The sequence below is a fragment of the Sander lucioperca genome, chromosome 16 (genome assembly GCF_008315115.2).
Source record: "Sander lucioperca isolate FBNREF2018 chromosome 16, SLUC_FBN_1.2, whole genome shotgun sequence".
NCBI classification, from domain to species: Eukaryota; Metazoa; Chordata; class Actinopteri; order Perciformes; family Percidae; genus Sander; species Sander lucioperca.
The window spans coordinates 9,468,111-9,488,114 of record NC_050188.1 but is presented as its reverse complement, the minus strand read 5'-3'; the positions used below and the strand labels follow the sequence as shown (position 1 = coordinate 9,488,114).

General features: G+C 38.6%; 2 protein-coding genes and 1 long non-coding RNA gene across 3 annotated transcripts; 1 reads left to right on the top strand and 2 right to left on the bottom strand.

Moving 5' to 3' along the window:
- Nucleotides 1–5,887: 5,887 nt before the first annotated feature.
- On the bottom strand, nucleotides 5,888–14,838 carry LOC116046338 (antigen peptide transporter 2-like). The gene is made up of 11 exons (XM_031294675.2): nucleotides 14,254–14,838; nucleotides 13,546–13,660; nucleotides 13,316–13,446; nucleotides 12,895–13,100; nucleotides 11,720–11,917; nucleotides 9,787–9,915; nucleotides 9,290–9,478; nucleotides 8,890–9,063; nucleotides 8,007–8,166; nucleotides 7,620–7,756; nucleotides 5,888–6,358 (listed from the first exon to the last, which is right to left on the bottom strand). Exons 1-11 carry the CDS (start codon nucleotides 14,831–14,833, stop codon nucleotides 6,152–6,154), a joined length of 2,226 nt encoding a protein of 741 aa, XP_031150535.1. The 5' UTR covers nucleotides 14,834–14,838; the 3' UTR covers nucleotides 5,888–6,151.
- LOC116046358 lies at nucleotides 6,493–6,842 on the top strand. The gene is made up of 2 exons (XR_004104121.1): nucleotides 6,493–6,537; nucleotides 6,685–6,842. It is a non-coding gene; the product is annotated as an uncharacterized LOC116046358 (long non-coding RNA).
- An 877-nt stretch (nucleotides 14,839–15,715) lies between the features above and the next one.
- LOC116046347 (proteasome subunit beta type-9-like) lies at nucleotides 15,716–18,427 on the bottom strand. Its single transcript, XM_031294691.2, has 5 exons — nucleotides 18,351–18,427; nucleotides 18,230–18,297; nucleotides 17,736–17,867; nucleotides 16,549–16,721; nucleotides 15,716–16,361 (listed from the first exon to the last, which is right to left on the bottom strand). The coding sequence occupies exons 1-5, from the start codon at nucleotides 18,399–18,401 to the stop codon at nucleotides 16,234–16,236; spliced, it is 552 nt and encodes a 183-aa protein (XP_031150551.2). The 5' UTR covers nucleotides 18,402–18,427; the 3' UTR covers nucleotides 15,716–16,233.
- Between the last annotated feature and the right edge of the window lie 1,577 nt (nucleotides 18,428–20,004).

Here is a 20,004-nt window from a genome sequence, read left to right as displayed (position 1 = left end):
TGGTAGCCGTTAGAGGGGGCAGTAACGGTTGCTTTCGGCAAAGTAAAGTAAAGTTATACAGGCTGTCCCGTTATGAAAATAATGACTTACTAACAACTAGCGAGCTCATGTTTCTGTTGAAGACAGAGGTAGCTAGTGTTCTAAAAAATAAGAAATGACAAACCTTAAGCGTTTCCAAAAGTGGTCTCCCGCCTCGGAGGGAACCCAAACTTGAATGTGACCAAACCACTGGGTTAAAATGATCACTGGTTGGGTTATTCAGATCAAGGAAGATTGAGGCACAGTCCAAAACCATTAACCCAACAACTGGGTTACTGAAAGTTAACCAATATGGGTTGAATATACATAATACAGGGTTAAACAGCCTCAACCCAGTGGTTGGGTTAATAAAATAACCCGGTATTTTTTAGTGTGAAACCTTAAATAGTTTTAAAGATTTAAAAAAAGCATTTTTGTCTGACAATAACACCAACATAGTACTTTGTATGTAAGATATATGATTGATAATATGCCTACCAAGTATTACATAGATCAAGTCAAGTCAGCATTATTGTCAATTTCTTCACATATACTAGACATGCAGAGGAATCGAAAGTTCGTTTCTCACCATCCCAAGGTGAAGGAAAAAAAAATGCACAACAGATAAGAGAAGACATTCCTACCACAAGAGTAAAAATAGGGACATTTTTTCCTAACACTAAAACAATAAACGGCAACAAGATCACAAGACAAAAACACAAGAATGTCACAAGCAGCAACATTTTTTATGATGTGCTGTGGTAGAGCAGAAAGATGTGCAAAAAAGAGTCCAGAGTTTTTGTGCAAAAAGATGCTATGTAGCATTTTATTTTGGGGGGGGGGGGGGCAGAGAGAGGGGGTAGAGAGGGGAGAGAGTTCAGTTTCCTGACAGCCTGGTGGATAACGCTGTTTGGTAGTCTGGTGGAGCAGGCACTGAGGCTTCTATATCTCCTCCCAGAGGGCAGGAGGCTGAAAAGACTGTGTGCGGGATGGCTGTCGTCGCTCACAATCAAGGTCGCTTTTCGGGTGAGGCGGGTGTTGTATATGTCTTGCAGGGAGGGGAGTGGGGCCCCAATGATCTTTCCAGCTGTGTCTTGTCCCTTTATTTTGACATGTGCAAGGAGCCAAAGAGAACCAAATCAACCTGCTGGTGTCTCTGCATACTTTGGGACCTTGGCTAAAATTTGAAATACAGTTTGAACAATACTTACCTTAGCAAAAATGGGTTTGCAATGGATGATATATCTGTCAGTAACATGTTTGAAGAGGTTTCTATGTTGATTGTTCTGAAAGCACATATTCAATAACATCTTATTGTGTAATGTAATGTTATTTTATCTTATATAAATATATTTAGTTCATTTCTTATTTTATTCCACTTGGGGGCACTCGAGATCTTTTATTAATTTCTTTTGCAAAAGAGCCAGATCACCAGACTGAGGAGTTCCAGGAAATCACATGGTTGTCTGGTTGCATGGTGAAAGTGCCTGAGATAAGCACTGGGGGTGCTGTTGCTCTTACTACTGCTGTTCATCACAACTCTGTTTCAAGCAAATTATGTCACCCTCCCACCATATTGCTCCTGACACACTGAGAATCTGACTGTCCCGGTGTAAGCGTAAACCTCTGAATCACTGTTAAATTATTAATTTATTCATAACACAGTGTGGTAGTGTAGTGTGGTGGTGAGAGAGACTGTCCTGTAGCTGGAATTCATACCATTTCCTCAAGCTGACAGTTTTCTGTCCCTGTGGAAGAGTCTAAGAACAAGATGAGAACGTCTCTGTGTTTTCAACCTTTTGATAAAATATACAGATCTTATACAGTATGTCTTGTGTCCCGTACAAGCTAAAATAAACCACAATACTGAGTCTTTAACCAGAGGAATTGATCTCTTTATCAACATTCATGTGGCTCTTCACTGTCACCTATCTGTTACAAGCTGAAGCTTGTGGTTTCCCATGTTGGCACACATCACAAGATCTCCCACAACACAAAACCTACACTGTTCAAAGAACTGAAAATACTGCTACATAACACTGATAACCCTAACCCATAACCACAACACAACCCACGGTGGTTAATGTGTCAGGGGTGCTTTTTATTATTAGTGTTTTGTTGCTGTCACTAGATGGCAGCCAAGATCAATGGTTCCACCTTTTGCTGCCTTCTGAGAATCCCCTAACTTTTACCAATCTACCAAACAGACCATTTCCAAGAAATCACATGGCTGTTGGTGAAAGTGTCGACTACAACCACTGGAGCGCTGTTACTCTGCTTTAAAGGCTTGATCACAGCTCAGGGTTGACATGTTTTTTTATTAGCCGACAGAAGATCAGTTTCTGTTTGTCCATATTTGTTCTCCGAAGTCTAAAACTGACACCAGATCAGTGTTTTAGTATTACCTTCGTTCATAAGGTGGGACTTCCCTCAACTGATCATGTGATCATGTGTTTGATTGAATGCTTTGTCTTTATCATTAACTGAGGAAACCGCAGTAATTTGTGCTGCAATAAATGTTGCAACTGCCACACTCCCCAGGGGAAGTTAGGGGATTTACAAGAAGAAAGTTGGGGTTTACCTGACTGTAAAGCAATACAAAAGATATCCCTGCTCAGTTTAAAATGGCTGCATACTGTTGATGTATAGTTATTTTGACCTCAAACTAAACAGTATATCCAGAATATTATCATATAACTTATCTGATTGGCTTTATTCTCCTAGATTAATAATTGCACATGATGTTTTGAGACTTTATTTAGCAATATGGGTCCCCTGTCTATTTTATTCTATAAGCTATTTAAACTCATCTGTCAAACATCTGTCAAACTAAATGAGATGAAGTGTGGAGAAGAAGCTACATCGGTGTCATTTCTGTTGTGCTTTATGCTGCATCAGTTCCTTCATTACTTTTGATTTAAGAAGAAGTGAAGCAAGTATTATGTTACAGTGAAGCTAATCTCTCAAGTGACTCTTTCTCTTCTTAAAATGTCTCACTTTTGATTTGCACTTTAGTTCGTCTGTGTTGGTGATCGTACCAACCAACCTAAGTGTTTCAGGGGCAGAAAATACAATACTAAATATACAATAGGTTTAAAATGAAAAGTTGTTTATGCTGCTTTATACTTCTACTCCACTACATTTCTGAGATAAATATTCCACTTTTGACTACATTACAGCTACAGATATGGTTACTAGTTATTTAACAGATACACATATTTTCCATAAAAAACAAATAATCAGTTCATAAATTACAATAAATGGTTAAAGATTAGACTAGTGATTTCCAACCTTTTTGCTTGTGACCCCTTGGAGTATTTCCACACTGTTGTATCAGTATTATTGCTTAAGTAAAGGATCTGAATACTTCTCCCACCACTGAATATTTGTAGGATAAAAACCTGATCTAAAATATTCTACAGGGCCTGTTGGAAGGAAAATATATCCTGTAAAAAGGACAGAAGTTTGATGAACACAAACATCATTAAATCTTCATCCACAGCCACTTGTTCTGTTAAAGTTTGGTGAAGACTACCAAACCAAAAGTAAACTACAAACTGTTGCTCTGGATGGGGTCATCAGTCAAATACCTAAATGGTAACGAAGTCATTACAGAGGAACATGCATATACGGCCCAGTTTTTGCCATACATCAGGCTGTGTGGCAGGTGTTTTGTATCATATCAACTATATCACTGTGACAACTGCTGAAAATAATCACCAGAACGCTGCAGAAAGGTAGAGAGGTAAAACCAGAATGCTTTCAGTCACAAGACCTTGGGCTTTGCCGTGGTTTGGCTGAGTCAGGCCGCCTCTGATTACACAATACAGTGAAGAAAGAAAGTGAAAGAAAGATAGAAGGGACTTTCCAGCTTGGCAGATATGGTGCTGAACTGGTTAGGCAAAAGCTTCGCGCCACATATCACATCCAAAGACACACACACACATAAATGTATAGCTGCACACTGAGGTTTGAGGATGACGAGTCGTTTCTATTACACCACAGAGATACAGCAACAGTCATTTGAATGATCTTTTATTTGCTTTATCACCTTACATTTTCTACCTTTCTATGCACGCTGTCAGCCATTTTGTGTTCAGGTTTTTAAAGGTCTCACTCTAAGATGGCGGCAACGGTTGGCAAATGCCTTTGAAATCTGCCGTTGGCACATAACTGCTGATAGAAAGCAAGCTAACAAGTTTCCTGATGAGTCACCGTGCCGGATTCTATCTCCAAACTGTCCGTTTTTTTTAAAGAACAATGATGAATAGATTTGTTTTAGTTTTTTCAGCTGGACCACCACACATTTTTATCAATTCATCCAGGGGATTACCAACAGTAAACATGTTACCCATAGAGAAGCATGTACTCCTTCATTAAATGTTAAAACATGAAAATAAGTTCCTCTAAAGTTAGGAGACAGGCCATGCAAGCAAAGTATAGGGACAAACATTTCTTGAAATGTAAATGTTTTAAATGTATTGATAAATAATACATACAGCTGTTTTAGTGTAACATACTAATGCCAAAGTGTCCTGCAGTTTGGGTCTACTTTTCATGTCTCCATATTTACAACTCTAACTAACTCGTCTGTGTCACGTGACTTCAGTCACCATTTTGTGGCAGCACAGACATCTTGACAAAATCGTGACCTGCTGTGTGTTGTATAAGCCGAGCCTCATCTTTCTCGATAGAGGGGGTTGGTGTTCTGACATAATGCCGCATATCACTTCACTGTACCTTTGGTGTTTATGACACATATCACCAGGCAACTTTCCATAAAGCCTCACTGACAGAAAGAAAACATGTTGGTAGTCAGGGACTTTCCAGGGCGGCTCAAACAATAAAAACCAACCCCCACCATAGGAAGCTTTGATGCACTGCATCAACGTGCAGTCAAGTGGCTTAACCAGAATATAATAGACACAACAGACACTGATATGTGATTAGAAAAACTCAAAGGCCTCTCACGTCTAACCAGTTTAACACATTCACAACTAACATGCTCAGTAATATTTGAGTAGTTTAATTTTAGTCATTTTTAAGTGATGTCTTTGCATCCCACAGTACTGTATGAATCTCGCCGAGCCAACTGGGCCTGTATATAAAACTCACACACTCTAAATTCTCATCGTGGAAATAAAAGCTAAACTACATGCAAATTCTTGCATACAACATAAAATATTGCTCTTTAATTGCATTTTAATTTGTCCTATGAACAAGTTTGGTGAAAAGACTTAATAGATATGTGGCACCAGGCTTAAAAAACATAATCGAAAACATTCAGATCTGGTTTTCACGTTCTAGCAGGGAACAACTGAGGTCATCGACTATGATCTAAAATGTCAGATGCTGTTGATCAATCTTTTATTTGGGACATACCCATGAGGCAACCTTTGCCCCCTCTGATCAAATGAAGGTTTACGGCGTCAACTGTGTGCTGTCAAACTTTTATTCATCGTTACCAAAAACAAGGACATATCAAATAAAATAAAAAAATAAATATATATATATATATATATATATATATATATATATATACACATACACACACACTGGACATATATCCATCCATCATCATGTCAGTTGTACATTTAATTTAATTAATTTACAATATCTAATGTAATTCCAACCGTCAGCAAAATAAACAATCATTTTCTCTTTTTATTGCACTATTTGCACATAACACTGTACATTTCATATTTTATTTATTATTACTGTATATTTGTTTTTATTATATATGTTAAAAGTCTGGATAATATATGTTGTTTGTATATGTTGTTTGTATACCTGGAGTGGTAACAAAAATAATTTCCCCCTGGGATTATTAAAGTATTTGTTATTTATTCTGATTCTGATTCTGAAATAAGAACAGAAGTATACTTCTAAACTTAAGAAGGTGCTTTTTAGCACATTACAGAATACATACATTTCTGGAAAAAACAAACATTCATCCATATTCTTTCATTTTCAATATACCTATTTATAAAAAAAAAATATTTACATAAACTCCAGCTCCCATTTTTATCAGGTTAGCTGCTGTTGGTCCTGCTGTCCAACACGTGCAGCACAGCAGAACATTTCTCTCACAGAAAACATCGCGCTGCAGCATCAGCTCAGTGACAGCAGCGTGTCACTGTGGTGAGTTTCCCTCGGTGAAGAGCTGCTCTCTCAGTTTGTAGTAGCTCCCCTTCCTGTCCATCAGCTCCTGGTGAGTCCCTCGCTCCTCAACTCTGCCGTCACCGATCACAACGATCTGATCTGCCCTCTCGATGGTCTTCAGCTTGTGAGCGATCACCAGCAGGGTCTGGTTGGGACAACTAGCCAGGGCCTGCTGAATCTGTGCAGAGTCAAATTTACAGAAATATTTATTATTTCAGAAGAATCAATCAATTTAATTTAATTTTGATATATAAAGGGTTATATAAAAGAAGAAAAGAGTAAACAAGGAGTTACATAATTTCACCAGACCTACATATCGTCACCTTCCTAAAATAATGGCCTATGTCATTTTTTCAGGTTTTTCAGAAAACACAAAAAACTGACATAGGCCATTATACTAAAGGTGTAGAATCACAAGACCTGTTCAGCTGAGGATGTAGGCAATTTTATCAGTGGTAGCCAGCACCATGAGGAGATGATTTAGGCAAAAAAAAAAAATTTCAGGTTTTTCAGAAATCACAAAAAACTGAATGGCTTAAGTCACACGCTTGACATAGGCCATTATACTAAAGGTGTAGAATCACAAGACCTGTTCAACTGAGGCTGTAGGGAATTTTACCAGAGGTGGCCAGCACCATGAGGAGATGATTTAGGCAAAAAAAGTATTTTTTGTCAAAAAATGCCATTTTAATTTAGGAAGGTGACGATATGCAGCTTTGCACTTCAGTAGCTCGTTCAGAAACATATAAATACTATAGTGCTCATTTGAAGGACTGAAATTGCAAAAATAAGGGACGCAACACATTTACTGAGAATGAATATGACTGTCAGTACATAGAGCATGCATGCAAGACTAGTGACCAAGAAGTCAACAAACAGGCTTAATTATGTTACTTATCAGATGGATTATATGACATTTCTTCAAGATGGGTCATAAAATACTGTATATAGTTTGTTGTTCGACTTTTCTATTAAGCAGTGTAAGACAATTGGCCTGCACAAACAGCCTAAATGCTTTGGAGCTAGGTAGACACACTTTTAAAGGAAGCACAGCACATTAATCTTTTCTGAAGCAAGTTGTGTTCCTTCTCGAGCTTTGAGCTCTAAGCAATAAAAACGTGGTAATTTAATTTGTCTTCACCAGGTCTTGATTATCCTCCTGGAAACTCTAAGGAAAGCATGTACTTTATATTGCTTGGTTTTATGAGGGCAATTCTCAATTCTTGATTAACTGGGCAAAGAAGGATATGTGAGCACATGTCTACACGTGTGCAGCACATCCTTTATTTATTAAATACTAACACCTATTTTTGAGGCCACAGGTGAACACCTGCAGACAACCATTCAGAATGTATTCCCCTCTGGTGATAAAGAGTCTTCGGGTCATCATCCACATTTAACTCACTATTCCACTGTGTTAAAAGTTGTGACTTAATTACCTTGTTTTCACTCTCTGAGTCCAGAGAGCTGGTTATTTCATCCAGAATGAGGACCTGTGGCTGTCTGACCAGAGCTCGAGCAATGGCGATCCTCTGCTTCTCGCTCTCGGATAACTGGCCGCCACGCTCACCCACCTCTGAGAAATGGATATTATAAAACCATAAAAGATTGGTGTTCAAGGTATGATGCAGAAAGATACGAGGAATTCAAAACTCAAGTACTAGAGGTATGATGAGACCCCAAGTCCTATATTTAGCCTTTATTATGCACAAATTGAATCTACATAAATGTTTCAGATAACTAAATAAAAAGTAAAACATCTTGCAAAGCAGGTTTCTATACAGGCATTCAGACATGTAAAACAGCACAAAGGGTTAAAACTTTACCTGTATCGTAGCCTTTTTCCAGCTGCTTAATAAAGTCATGGGCGTTGGCTTTGCGTGCCGCTTCCTGGATCTCATCCAATGAGCATTCATCAAGCCCGTAGGCGATGTTGTCTCTGATGGAGCCGGAGAAGAGCACAGGGCCCTGGCTCACCACTGCAATCTGTTAAACACACTCTCATCAGCGTGACTGAATGAATGACTCATGTTATACATAGAAAAGCAAAATTCACACTCAAATCTTCGGACACATTTAGATATATAATGAATATAATACAACTACTACTAGCTTGATGGTCTTAATTAAATAATATTATTATCTCACTTATTAGCTCCCAAAGAAAAGCCATGAACATTATGCATTTTTCTACTGTGTATACCCCACACTGTAAGAAAAACATCTGTAGAAAAAACGTCCTGGCAGAAAATTGCCAATACCTTTTCTGTTAAGTTTACAGACACTCCTGTTAATCCAAAAAACGGGAAATTCTGTAAATTTACAGTATATCCTCTGTACCTTTAATGGACATTTCTGTTAATACAAAAAATCTAAATATGGTAAAACACCTGTGAAAAATTACAGAAAATTCCTTCATATTAACACAGTATATTAGCCCGGATTCCTATGGATTTTCTAACAGTGTAAGTTCTTCCAGTAAGTCTGGGCCATCATCACCATCAGGTCCATTACTCAGTAAGTAATGATCGTTGTTAAACTGCATTCTGGTCTAAATTGTCTAAAATTGTTATCTATGCTGCTTTCAACATAGATTTCTCCCCGTAGGACTGTTTGACTATTTGAAAAACAATTTAAACACAGATAACAGACGAGAGCGGAAGAAGAGAGTGGTGTGCATCATCCGAAAAAGCAGTAACAATTAATTACCTTCTTGTGGAGGAAACGGTGGTCATAACATTTCAGTGGTTCATTGTCCAATAGGATTTCTCCACTCTGCTGCTCATAGAATCGCTCAAGCAGACTCGCACAGGTGCTTTTTCCTTTTCCAGATGGACCCACCAGTGCCGTCATCTGACCTGACTTCAGCTCCAAAGAAAAGTCCTGAAACAAGAAGATAACAATGAACACAGATAATTTTGTGTCTGTAGTTTACTATACATATATAGTTCATAGGTAGCTGTAAATATTTGGGAGGGAAAACCTGTTAAATAATGCCATTTTGTTTGTCACTTTCTATAGTTTCCAATATTCTTTTCAAACTTTGTTTTATGAAATGTCCAAATTCAAACAGAGAATTACTCTTGTCTACCTGCCGGTCAGACCTCACCTGCAGCACTGTTTTGTTTGGGGACGCAGGATAGGCAAAATTGAGATGGCGGAAGCTGACGTGTCCCGTCAGCTGATCAGGTTTGAGTGTTCCCTCCGTGCTGACCTGAGGTTTTCGGTCCAAGTACTCAAACACTTTCCCAGCAGCCCCTACCGAGTTCAGCATGTCGCCAAAGATGTAGGCGAGTGTCTGGAAGATGGCAGTCATAAAACTGATTACTTAATAACACGTTTTCATTTATAGAGTCAGAGTTGCAGTATGGTAAATGGAAATATTTTTGCAAGCACTCATGTGTTTAGAAAAGTGTAGGACAGACACGATATGTATGTTTGCTTAAAAGCTATGAGCCAATAGGATATCCTTCCTGAGAACATGAAAGCTCCATACTTTACTCTTCTTTTGAAAGCAATCTCAAAAGATTTCTTTCTTCTTTCTATTATCTTTTAACAATGAGTAAAGTGTATGTGTGTGCTTATTAAAACCCAGCAGTTGCATACCCTGATGTTGTCTCCGAGGTCTGATTGGTAGAGGATGAAGGAAACCAGGTTGCCAGTTGTCATCTGTCCACTCCGGATGAACAGCCTGCCGTAGTATAACATAAATACCTGCATGCCCAACCCTGTCATCTATAGACACACATGCACACAGCGGGGAACAACAACTGTTAAATGGGATTATAAACAATGATATGATCAGGGGCGCCGCCAGGAATTTTGGGCCCCATGACAAAAAAATCAAACTGGGCCCCCTCTGCGCAGCTGTTGTCACCACATCTCTAGGACCTAACTGTCCCATCAAAAGCTTTACATAACTTAAAGGCTTGCAACTGTCTTTCTTCTTGTAGTTCAATACTAGTACTAGCACAATATTTACTGCTGGTGATTTGTACATGCATGCAAGTCTAGTATGCAGTTCACTATTTGATGCAAGATTAAAAGCAACCATAAACAATGTGCTGAAGGCCATCTTTTACAGTCTCAATGTATTTTTATTGTAAAATTTGACAAAATGGAAAATTCTCTTAACAAAATTATTATTATTATTATTAATTATTATTATAATTATTAATGAAAGATTTAAAAAAAGAAAAACGAACAAACTTAAATATATATTAACTTTTTCAAGCTGCTGCTGACTCATCTGTTGTTAAGTCTGCTAAAAGGGGCAGGGACAATGATTTAATATGAATATCTTGCTAAACGTTTCCCTGCACTGATTAAATGGTGATTAAATGTAGGCTAACACTAGTTTGTAGCTAGCTAGCTTATATTTCACTATGGACATTAAGCCAACAGGTTAATACCACTCACAGACTATAGGCTACCCACCTTTCTTGGTGAAAAATGGGGTTACAGTTTGACACCCTTTCCTTTGTCTTTCCTCTCTCTCTTTTCTCTCTTTCCTTTTTTGAAAACCAGATTTTGATTTAACGTTACTTAGCAACATTGTGATCACTGTATTTCTGGCGTATCTGTCGGTACACGATCCGTTCTGCCTGCACGATCCGTTCTGCACATGCGCAAAATGTTCGCGCATGCGCGGTTGTACGAGGATTTACGACACTGCACGATCTGTTCCACGCTTCCGGTCGACAGCCAAGCTAACGTTAGTTTAGCTAACAGCTAATTCGGCTAACCGCTAGCTGAGACAGCATGTAATAACTTTAAAAGACACTCAAAATAAAACTTGAAAATAAACGTTGACATATATAACAAACACCTAACATATATAACAGCTGTTACGTCAGTTCTACTTTACTTGTGCTCATTTAAAATACAATCACTCAATACTTGTCTTTATTGTTATTACTGTGAAGTCTTAATTTAGCTGTAGCCTGCTTTTCCCATTACGTTTGAGTTAACGTTATTTTAGACTGAATCTAGCTGTCAGCTAGCGGTTAGCCGAATTAGCTGTTAGCTAAACTAACGTTAGCTTCCCGGTGGAGGCTAGCCATAGGCTAGCGTGGAACAGATCGTGCAGGTCGTATGGATACGTAAAACAGTATTATCTTGCGCATGTGCAGAACGGATCGTGTACCGACAGTATCTACTGACTGCAACTAAACACCTGACCGTCCGTCACTGAGTGAGTGCGCTACAGCAGGACCAAACCATTTCATGCAGATACAGGGGGGTGGTCGGTCTATGGATGTTTACTTTTTGGTCAATGGGGATAGTTAACTTTTACTGCCAAAAACAAGTAAAAACAAAGAGATCATTAATTTTATTATTATATTTGAAATATATATACTGAATGATGATGGTTTAATAATTTTATATTAGTTTTTACCTATTTTTTGGGGCCCCTGTCAGTCATGGGCCCTTGGAATTGTCCTAACTTTTCCCCCCTATACGGCGCCCCTGGATATGATCAATAATAGCCTCCATGTATTTAAAAAAAGAAATCTACCAAAAATTACAAACTTCTCACCCTTCGTGCGAGTAGGTAAACAGCCGTGACAGTGTCCCGACGGGTCTTGATATTGTGTGTGTCCATCAAGCGGTCATCATAGCGACGGGCCTCATGTTTTTCTGTGTTAAAGCTCCGGACCACATGAATACCAGACAATACCTCATTAGCGACTTCATTTGTGAGGGCCATTGAGGCCTGCATTGCCAGGGTTAGCCGCTGAGGAAGGAATAAAAAGGACAATTCTTTTATTTTTCTATCTTACTACCTCAGCTAATTTTTTATATAAGTAAGGGCAAACCCGAGCCCTGTACATTGGGGGCAGGAATAGGGTTGGGTATCGTTTGGATTTTTACGATTCCGATGCCGAACCGGTACTTTTAAAACGATTCCGATTCCTAAACCGATTCTTTTAAATTATTTAAATTTAACAATATATTAACGTTTTAAAGTATTTAAATATATAATAAGTAAACCTAAGTCTTGTGTCGGTGTGCATGTTTCAATAAATTCGACGAGCTTCCCCCTTTGCACGTAATCGTTTTGAAGCATTTGTTGCATTTTGCGAATCCTCGGCTGTGAAATCAGCCACACTTTTGACCGCTTCGCTTTAGGCATTTTAAATGCACTAAAAGCTAGCTAGCTAACGATAGACTAGCAGAGCAAGTGTAATATGTTTACTAGCGATCACGTGCAGTGAATGGTTAATATGCTTTTACGTCCGTTTTGGTGAGCCCAGAGGGAAAATATGGCATTTTAAAAGTAGCCTACATTTACGGTACCTAGCTAACGGTATACTATAAAGAAAGTGTGATATTTTTACGTCCGTTTCGGAGTGACAGAGGGAAAATATTTCAGTCTACACACTAAGTGGAACCGAAATGAGGAACCGAAATTTGCGTTCTAATCCGGTCCGAATACTACCGGTTTCGGTACCCAACCCTAGGCAGGAAAAAAAACCATTTTAATCTGATTAAACATCTAAAAAAAAAACTATTGGCATTAGAGTCACAGAAGATAGGCACAACAATTGTTTAAATAATAGTTTTCTCTTTCTGAGCACCATTTGACTTTTGAAAGACATAAGGGTCTATATGCAAAATCACAATTGTTTAATCAGTTAAAATGCCTAAAATAGTTTCTTTGTAATGGATAACATATATATTGTATATAATAATATATAATCTGCCTTTTACCTGGTAGTGTGTGTCATAGATGTTCTGAATGAGGCCAGTGATAGGCGTCTCCATTAATACGAGGAATGTGAGCTTCCATGAAAGATTCATCATCAGGGAGATCATGCCCAGTGTCTTGATGAATGTCCTCAGCAGCACATTGACGTTCAGAGCCACTGTTCTTCCCATCAAGGTGGTGTCTTTAGACAACCTGGAAGTAATTTCACCTACACAAAAAAATGAATAGAAATGATCATGTATCCAGTACGTCTTGTCCTGTTACATCCTCGTATGTCCTGCTATAATCTGTCTTTTTTTAGTTTATCTTGTCTTGTCTTGTTCTGTATTGTTGTTTAGTTTGATCTACAGTATATTGTCCAATCTGACCTTCCTTGTCATTATGAATACAGTGTATTTGCATGTTATATAATAAGAGCCTTACCTGTCTTTGTGGTCTCAAAGAATCCAATTTCCTGTTTGGTCAAAGCCCCAAACAGCTTGACTTTCACTCTGCATGTGTAGCCACTGATGGCACAAAGTAGGAGACCCCCTCTGCAGCCTGCACTCACAGAGCTGATAAATCAATCAAAGAGAGAGTCAGTTAGATAGTACCTGTCGGCCACAGACACATGCTGGAGGATGAATGTGAAGGTAAAAAACATTACCCCATACCTTCCCAGAGAGTACAGGCCCATGAAGAGGAGCGCAGATATGAATTCATTTGGTTGGTACTGACTGCTGAGGATGTCAATGACTCTCCCAGTGTAGAACGGGATGAACATTTCACCTGAGAAGAGACACACAGAGAGATGAAAATACATCAGCCATGAATATCAACATATGGTTGGCATCATTGTGAATGTGGTCCTGTGTATCCCAAGAGATAGATAGATAGATAGATAGATAGATAGATAGATAGATAGATAGATAGATAGATAGATCGATCTGTATTGTCGTGCTCATGTAGAGTACAATGACAATCTGTTTAGCAGCTCTTCAGCAGTGTGCATAACAAAATTAATAAATAGAACAAAGTTAAGTAAACAGAACAAAGACAAAGACAACTAGAGAACATATGAATAAAAGCAAAATATGTACATGTTTCTTAAATAGTAAAACACTATTTAACAAGTAAAGCAACTATTTTAAGGCTGGAGTTAGTATTCCAGCATTGAGACTCAAATGTAAAAAGAAAAATGCAAATAATGAACTTGACAGTGCTTTCAATTGTGTTGTTGATAATTGACCATTCTCAATCTTCCATTTCCTTAACATCTATTTACTACTGAATTCATCATCATCATCATCATCATGATCATCATCATGATCATCAACATCATCATCATCATCATCATCATCATCATCCTCTGCTGTACTTACACAAAACAGCCAGCGTGAGGAACAGAAGTCCTCCAAGCAGCAGCAGATAGTCGGGTTTGTACAGGTAGAGGACCCTCATAAACAGCACTCTGGCTTTCTGCTTCTTCTCTTTACCGGCGGCCGCATCGTCGGTGTCCGGGAAGATGATTTCCCAAAACAATGCACCGGCCAGCGACGCTCCGGTACACATGAGCCAGCAGCGCATATCCGCCAACATGCCACATTGTGTCTCCTCATGGTAGAGAGCTTTGGCTCCGGTCTCAAACACCGCGGGCAGCAGACTGTGCGCCGTTATAACACGAACCAGCAACGGGCTGAGGTCTCCGAGGATGAGCAGAGTTACAGCAGTGAGTGCCAAACACCGGAGAGCCGCAGACACCCAGAGACGCGCAAGATGTCCAAACGCGCTGTGCGTCACTACACATCCCGATGCGTAAAACAAGGAAAGGTCGACGCAAACTGCTAAAATTAAAGCAACTGTTCTGCGGGTTACTGAAGTTGTATTGCCTGCCATTTCACAGCAACACTCGTCCTCGTATGACCTGCTCTGTCGCAGCGAGACCAGTGTTGTAGTTTTCATCCACTTTCAGTTTCATTTTCCGGCAAAACCAGGGGTTTCCCTGAACCGCACAGAACCAAACTTTGAATTAGGACAATTCAGGAGTCCTAAACTGAGTGGTTACACATGTGAATCCCTTAGTTTAAGAATTATTTGTAACGTCATCATCTTGTTCTTCCTCCTAACTAACCACCTGGATGAAAACTGCTGTTATAACATCAAGTGTCAGCATTCTCATAAAAAACAGCGTAGTTCATTGTAAAGTGAGAAACCAAAAAGTGAATCTTTCAACACATGGCCTTTAATTATTTTTGACATTAAATCATGTTTTGATATGCTAGTGTCCATTCATACAAAATGTATGTCAATTTAATCATGCTTTTACTTATGTTCAGGCAAATCCTGCAGGTGACAAACCATCAATAAGCATCTTAATCCTAAAACACTCTTGTCGTGCAGAAAAAAGGGTGACATAATCTTCTGGTTGTGCAACAAATTTGACTTTCACTTTTTGCTGATATGTTGTCAGACTGAATACCTGACAGACAACAGCTGCTGTTAGAGAAAGTGTGGGAGTGTTCTGTGGGACTAGTGAGGATAAAGGAACGGCAGGGATTCTCATAGACTGTTAATATACAGTCTATGGGGGTTCTTCAGGTTTTTGTGAAAGGAAGGTGCATTTACTTTCATTTACTTTGCCACTCAGGACCATTAAAACACAAACTGGAGCCATATGGACTGAAAAATTGGTCTTGCAACAAGTTTAACCCTTGTACGGTCTTCCCGTCAATCTTTTTTGACGCCTTTTTTTTCAGTTTGTTTTTGCTTTTTCCAATGTTTTAAATTGTAAAATTTTTCTTCTTTACATTTTCAGCGCTTCCCTTCTACGTCCCATATTTTCTGATATAAAACAAAAATTGAAAACGGGTCAATTTGACCCTAAGTCAACACAAGTTTAAGAGAAGGAAGTGACCTGATGGCTAGAGACCATTCGACAGACACAGGGGCAATTTCCATGTCTACCTCTGTATAGCTGTCCTGAACTTGGTGAAGGGACAGAGCTAACAAAATGTTTTCTGTCATCCCTCTGGTGAGATAACCTTCTTCTTTGTTATATTTCAAAGTCCCTAATGATGAGCCACAAACTTAATCAGCTTTATCTGATGATCTGAGGGAGTGAGCAGCTTTTAAATTACAGTATACACACACCAAGGCTACCTAATGTTACAGTTGACATAGCTTTGGGAATCATAGAACAATGCATTTTCGTGAATAGAATTATTAGTCAAAGTATTCTTAATTTTTAGGTTATAAGCTGTATTAGTGTGCAATAATGACTATTGGGAGCAAAACAAATACCTAATTGTAACCTGCACAACAGTGGCTTAGCAAAATAGGGATGAAAAAAAACTACATGTGTATCACTGATCAAAGAAGGTTGGTAAGTCATTCCCTAGAATGACTTTCTCCTCTGTGCCGTGTTCATCAATGGAGACAATATAGGCCACGCCGCCACTGGAGCCATCACGGTTCATTGCCAAAGAGAGAGCTACAAGAGAGAGAAAGACAATAAGAGAAGGGGTGAGAAAGGTGAGGAAAGTTCTAATAGGAAAAAATACTTTATATAACATACAATTATAGAATAGTTAGCTCTATTCAGCAGCCAATACAAGAGTCAGCAAATGTCTGGTTTCTCTTTCATTATCCCACAATATGTCTGACAAAAAACCACTTACTGTTGACAACAAACTGCTGGCACTCCTCCTTGTTCATGCCCTTACGATATTCAGCATCAACAAACCCATAAACATACGAGCTGCCAGAGCCCCCGACTGCAAAAGGTTGCCTCGTCAGGAGACCATTCAGGGTTGCAAACACCTGGGAGAGGTCAAAGGGTACGGCGACAGATCAGACAGACAGACCATAATGTCATTCATTCTGTATGAACACCAATAACATCAAGTGTGTTTGTTAGATAAGATCTTTTATTCAAAGCCTCCAGCAGCAACAAGACCACGTCTACAATCTTTTATCAACATCAAGGTCACTTTAGCAGAAGTTAAAGACATTCATTTTGACATTATAAACTTTATTTTTCTAATAATCTTTCAGATGACATAAACCATTTTTGCAAGGCACTGTATCTGTGTCACATTCTCATACGGGGCTGAGCCCCCCTAAAGGTTTGATCCTAGAATCGCCCCTGTCTGCCAACCAATCAAGTTGCCGTTAAATAGATGTCTGTTCAGACTCATATAATATATGAAGTGCAGACTTTGAAGGAATAAAAAAAAAGGTATTAAGTGTATTTTTTGGCTAAACGTGGATGCTGCACACACATCTTCAACCTGGCAACCTCTATACAATCACCACAGTTTCAAGGTGGGCACGAAAGATTTAATTCAGTATCATTCTCCCTTCCTGTTCCTGAGTTATGGCGTTGAATAATGGCCAGAACATCATTTTTGCATTATGATGTCACAGTGAAGTTGACCTTTGACTGTTTGTATATGAAATGTCATCACTTAATCATTTTACCCTAGTAGACATTTTGTGTTAAATATTATCATAATAAGCATAGGAATTCTTGAGTTATGGCATAAAAACATATTGTAACAGTAACAGGATACAGTGTCTCCCATAAAAAGAGAAAGAAAAACACCTTGTGCATTGTAGTTTCACTTGCACAACAACAATGTATAACATTATTGATAACTTTACGTTTAAGCTGCCAATAGCTGAACCTTGTTGATGAAAGTCAAAACATTTCACTCAGTGGAGTTTTTATATTGTATTCAGAATTTCTCAGGAACCATCTTTACACCATTAAGGGACACTATTAGCTGATCAATTATATGAATGCATAAACTGTGTAAAATAGTCCTTGCTCACTGTATGGGCTCTTCTTTGAGTGTGTATTTACCTGTGGACGTCGAGCTGGTAGTTGACCATCTCAGCGATGGTCTGAGCGTCTGCTGCAGAGCCCGACAGAGCACAGTAGATCTTGTCATGGAGGGGAGACAGCTTGTTCATCACCCTGTTCACCACTGAGGACCTGGATGGAGGAATGGAGAGGGAGAGCGAGTGTGATTGTGGGTTTTTCATTCTGTATATATCTTAGTGTATTTACATCTTAGCATATTCATTTTTAGTTTATTTATATATTATCACTATGTATGCTCATTTCTCTACCCTTCTGGTAAGATGATTAACTTAATGTAATCGTTTATCTGTGCAATGACAATAAAAAATGCATCTAATCTAATCCAAAAAAGCAAGATATTCTGCATGTAAGGAAAGATGAAGAGGTGGAAGGATATCGGGGTCATTATGCATGAGAAGCTAAATAATCCCTGGTGTCAACTATGCAGATAGAGACACTGCAGTGCATGAATACACACGCACGCACAAACTTACCCTGCAGACACTCGAGAATCAGACCCCAGCACGACCCCTCCATCAAACTCTATGGCAATGATGGTCGTCTACGGACACAGATAAAAACAATGGCTATTTATAATTCAATCCACACACGCACTCCGGTTTTCACTTCCTCAGACAACCACTCGGGCCCCGTTTCTTCCAACATGCTGATGCAATATGGGTCCCCTGTCTATTTTATTCTATAAGATATTTAAACTCATCTGTCAAACATCTGTCAAACTAAATGAGATGAAGTGTGGAGAAGAAGCTACATCGGTGTCATTTCTGTTGTGCTTTATGCTGCATCAGTTCCTTCATTACTTTTGATTTAAGGAGGAGAAGTGAAGCAAGTATTATGTTACAGTGAAGCCAAACAAGTTACTCTTTCTCTTCTTAAAATTACTCACTTTTGATTTGTACTTTAGTTCTTCTGTGTTGGTGATCGTACCAACCAACCAAAGTGTTTCAGGGACAGAAAATACAATACTAAATATACAATAGGTTTAAAAAAAAAATAAAGTTTACTCTTTTGCAGTGGGAGAAAGTAAGTACATTTACTCAAATACAGTACTTAAGTACATTTTGAATGCACTTACTTGAGTATCTGCAATGTTATGCAGTTTTATACATCTAGCCCATTTCAGAGACAAACACTTTTTACTCCATTACAGATTTAGTTTTGAGTTACTTTACACATTTGGAAATAACATATATAACTAGAAAATTCCGGAAGAAATTTTGACAGTGTGCCTACTACTTGGTGCATATCCGAATAACACTAGCTAAGTATTAATAGCAGTAGCTGTATTGATGTACATAGGTCACACTGTCACTGAGAGAGACAGAATAAATTTTTTTAACAATAGCAATAGGGAATGGATGGATGGGCTTACAAGACACCACAAATGCATACAGGTCAAGACCAGAGTACAACGTAGTACCACTTAGGCCTACAGAAAGGTTAAAGTACTGTTTATTTACATGGAGTCTGGTGGGTGTAGTGATGCGAGCCTTAGCAATACTATATATATATATATATATATAAAATACCAAAGTTTTGCTTACATTTTAAATACATACAGTGTTTCTTTAACGTTTCTTGTTTACCAGAAACAGCTATGAAGAAGCTGGCGCTAAACCCACCAGACTCCATTTAAAAATCTGTACTTTTAGCGTGTATAGAGCCAACATATGTTTTTACATGTAAATCAGTAAACTATGTGTTTATTTCAACTAACACAAGAGTTGTGATGGTTGGAACAGTGTAGAGAATATTAAAAACCGCTTTTAATAGTTTTATTTGGTTTCTGTCGACTTTGAATGAAGTGGGCTTTACGATGCTTAAATGACTGTTTATTTACATGGAGTCTGGTGTTTTTTTTTGTTTTTTTTTTAAATGTGTGTCTGTGTATGTGTGTGTGTGTGTGTGTGTGTGTGTGTGTGTGTGTGTGTGTGTGTGTGCGTGTGCGTGTGCGTGTGCGTGTGCGTGTGTGTGTGTGTGTGTGTGTGCTTAAAGTACTGATTATTTACATGGAGTCTGGTGGGTTTAGGATGCTTAAATTACTGATTATTTACATGGAGTCTGGTGGGTTCAGGATGCTTAAAGTACTAATTATTTACATGGAGTCTGGTGGGTTTAGGATGTTTAAATTACTAATTATTTACATGGAGTCTGGTGGGTTCAGAATGCTTAAAGTATTGATTATTTACATGGAGTCTGGTGGAAAACAGCTGTTGGTGTTGAGGCCTTAAGTCAGTTAGGAGTCAGT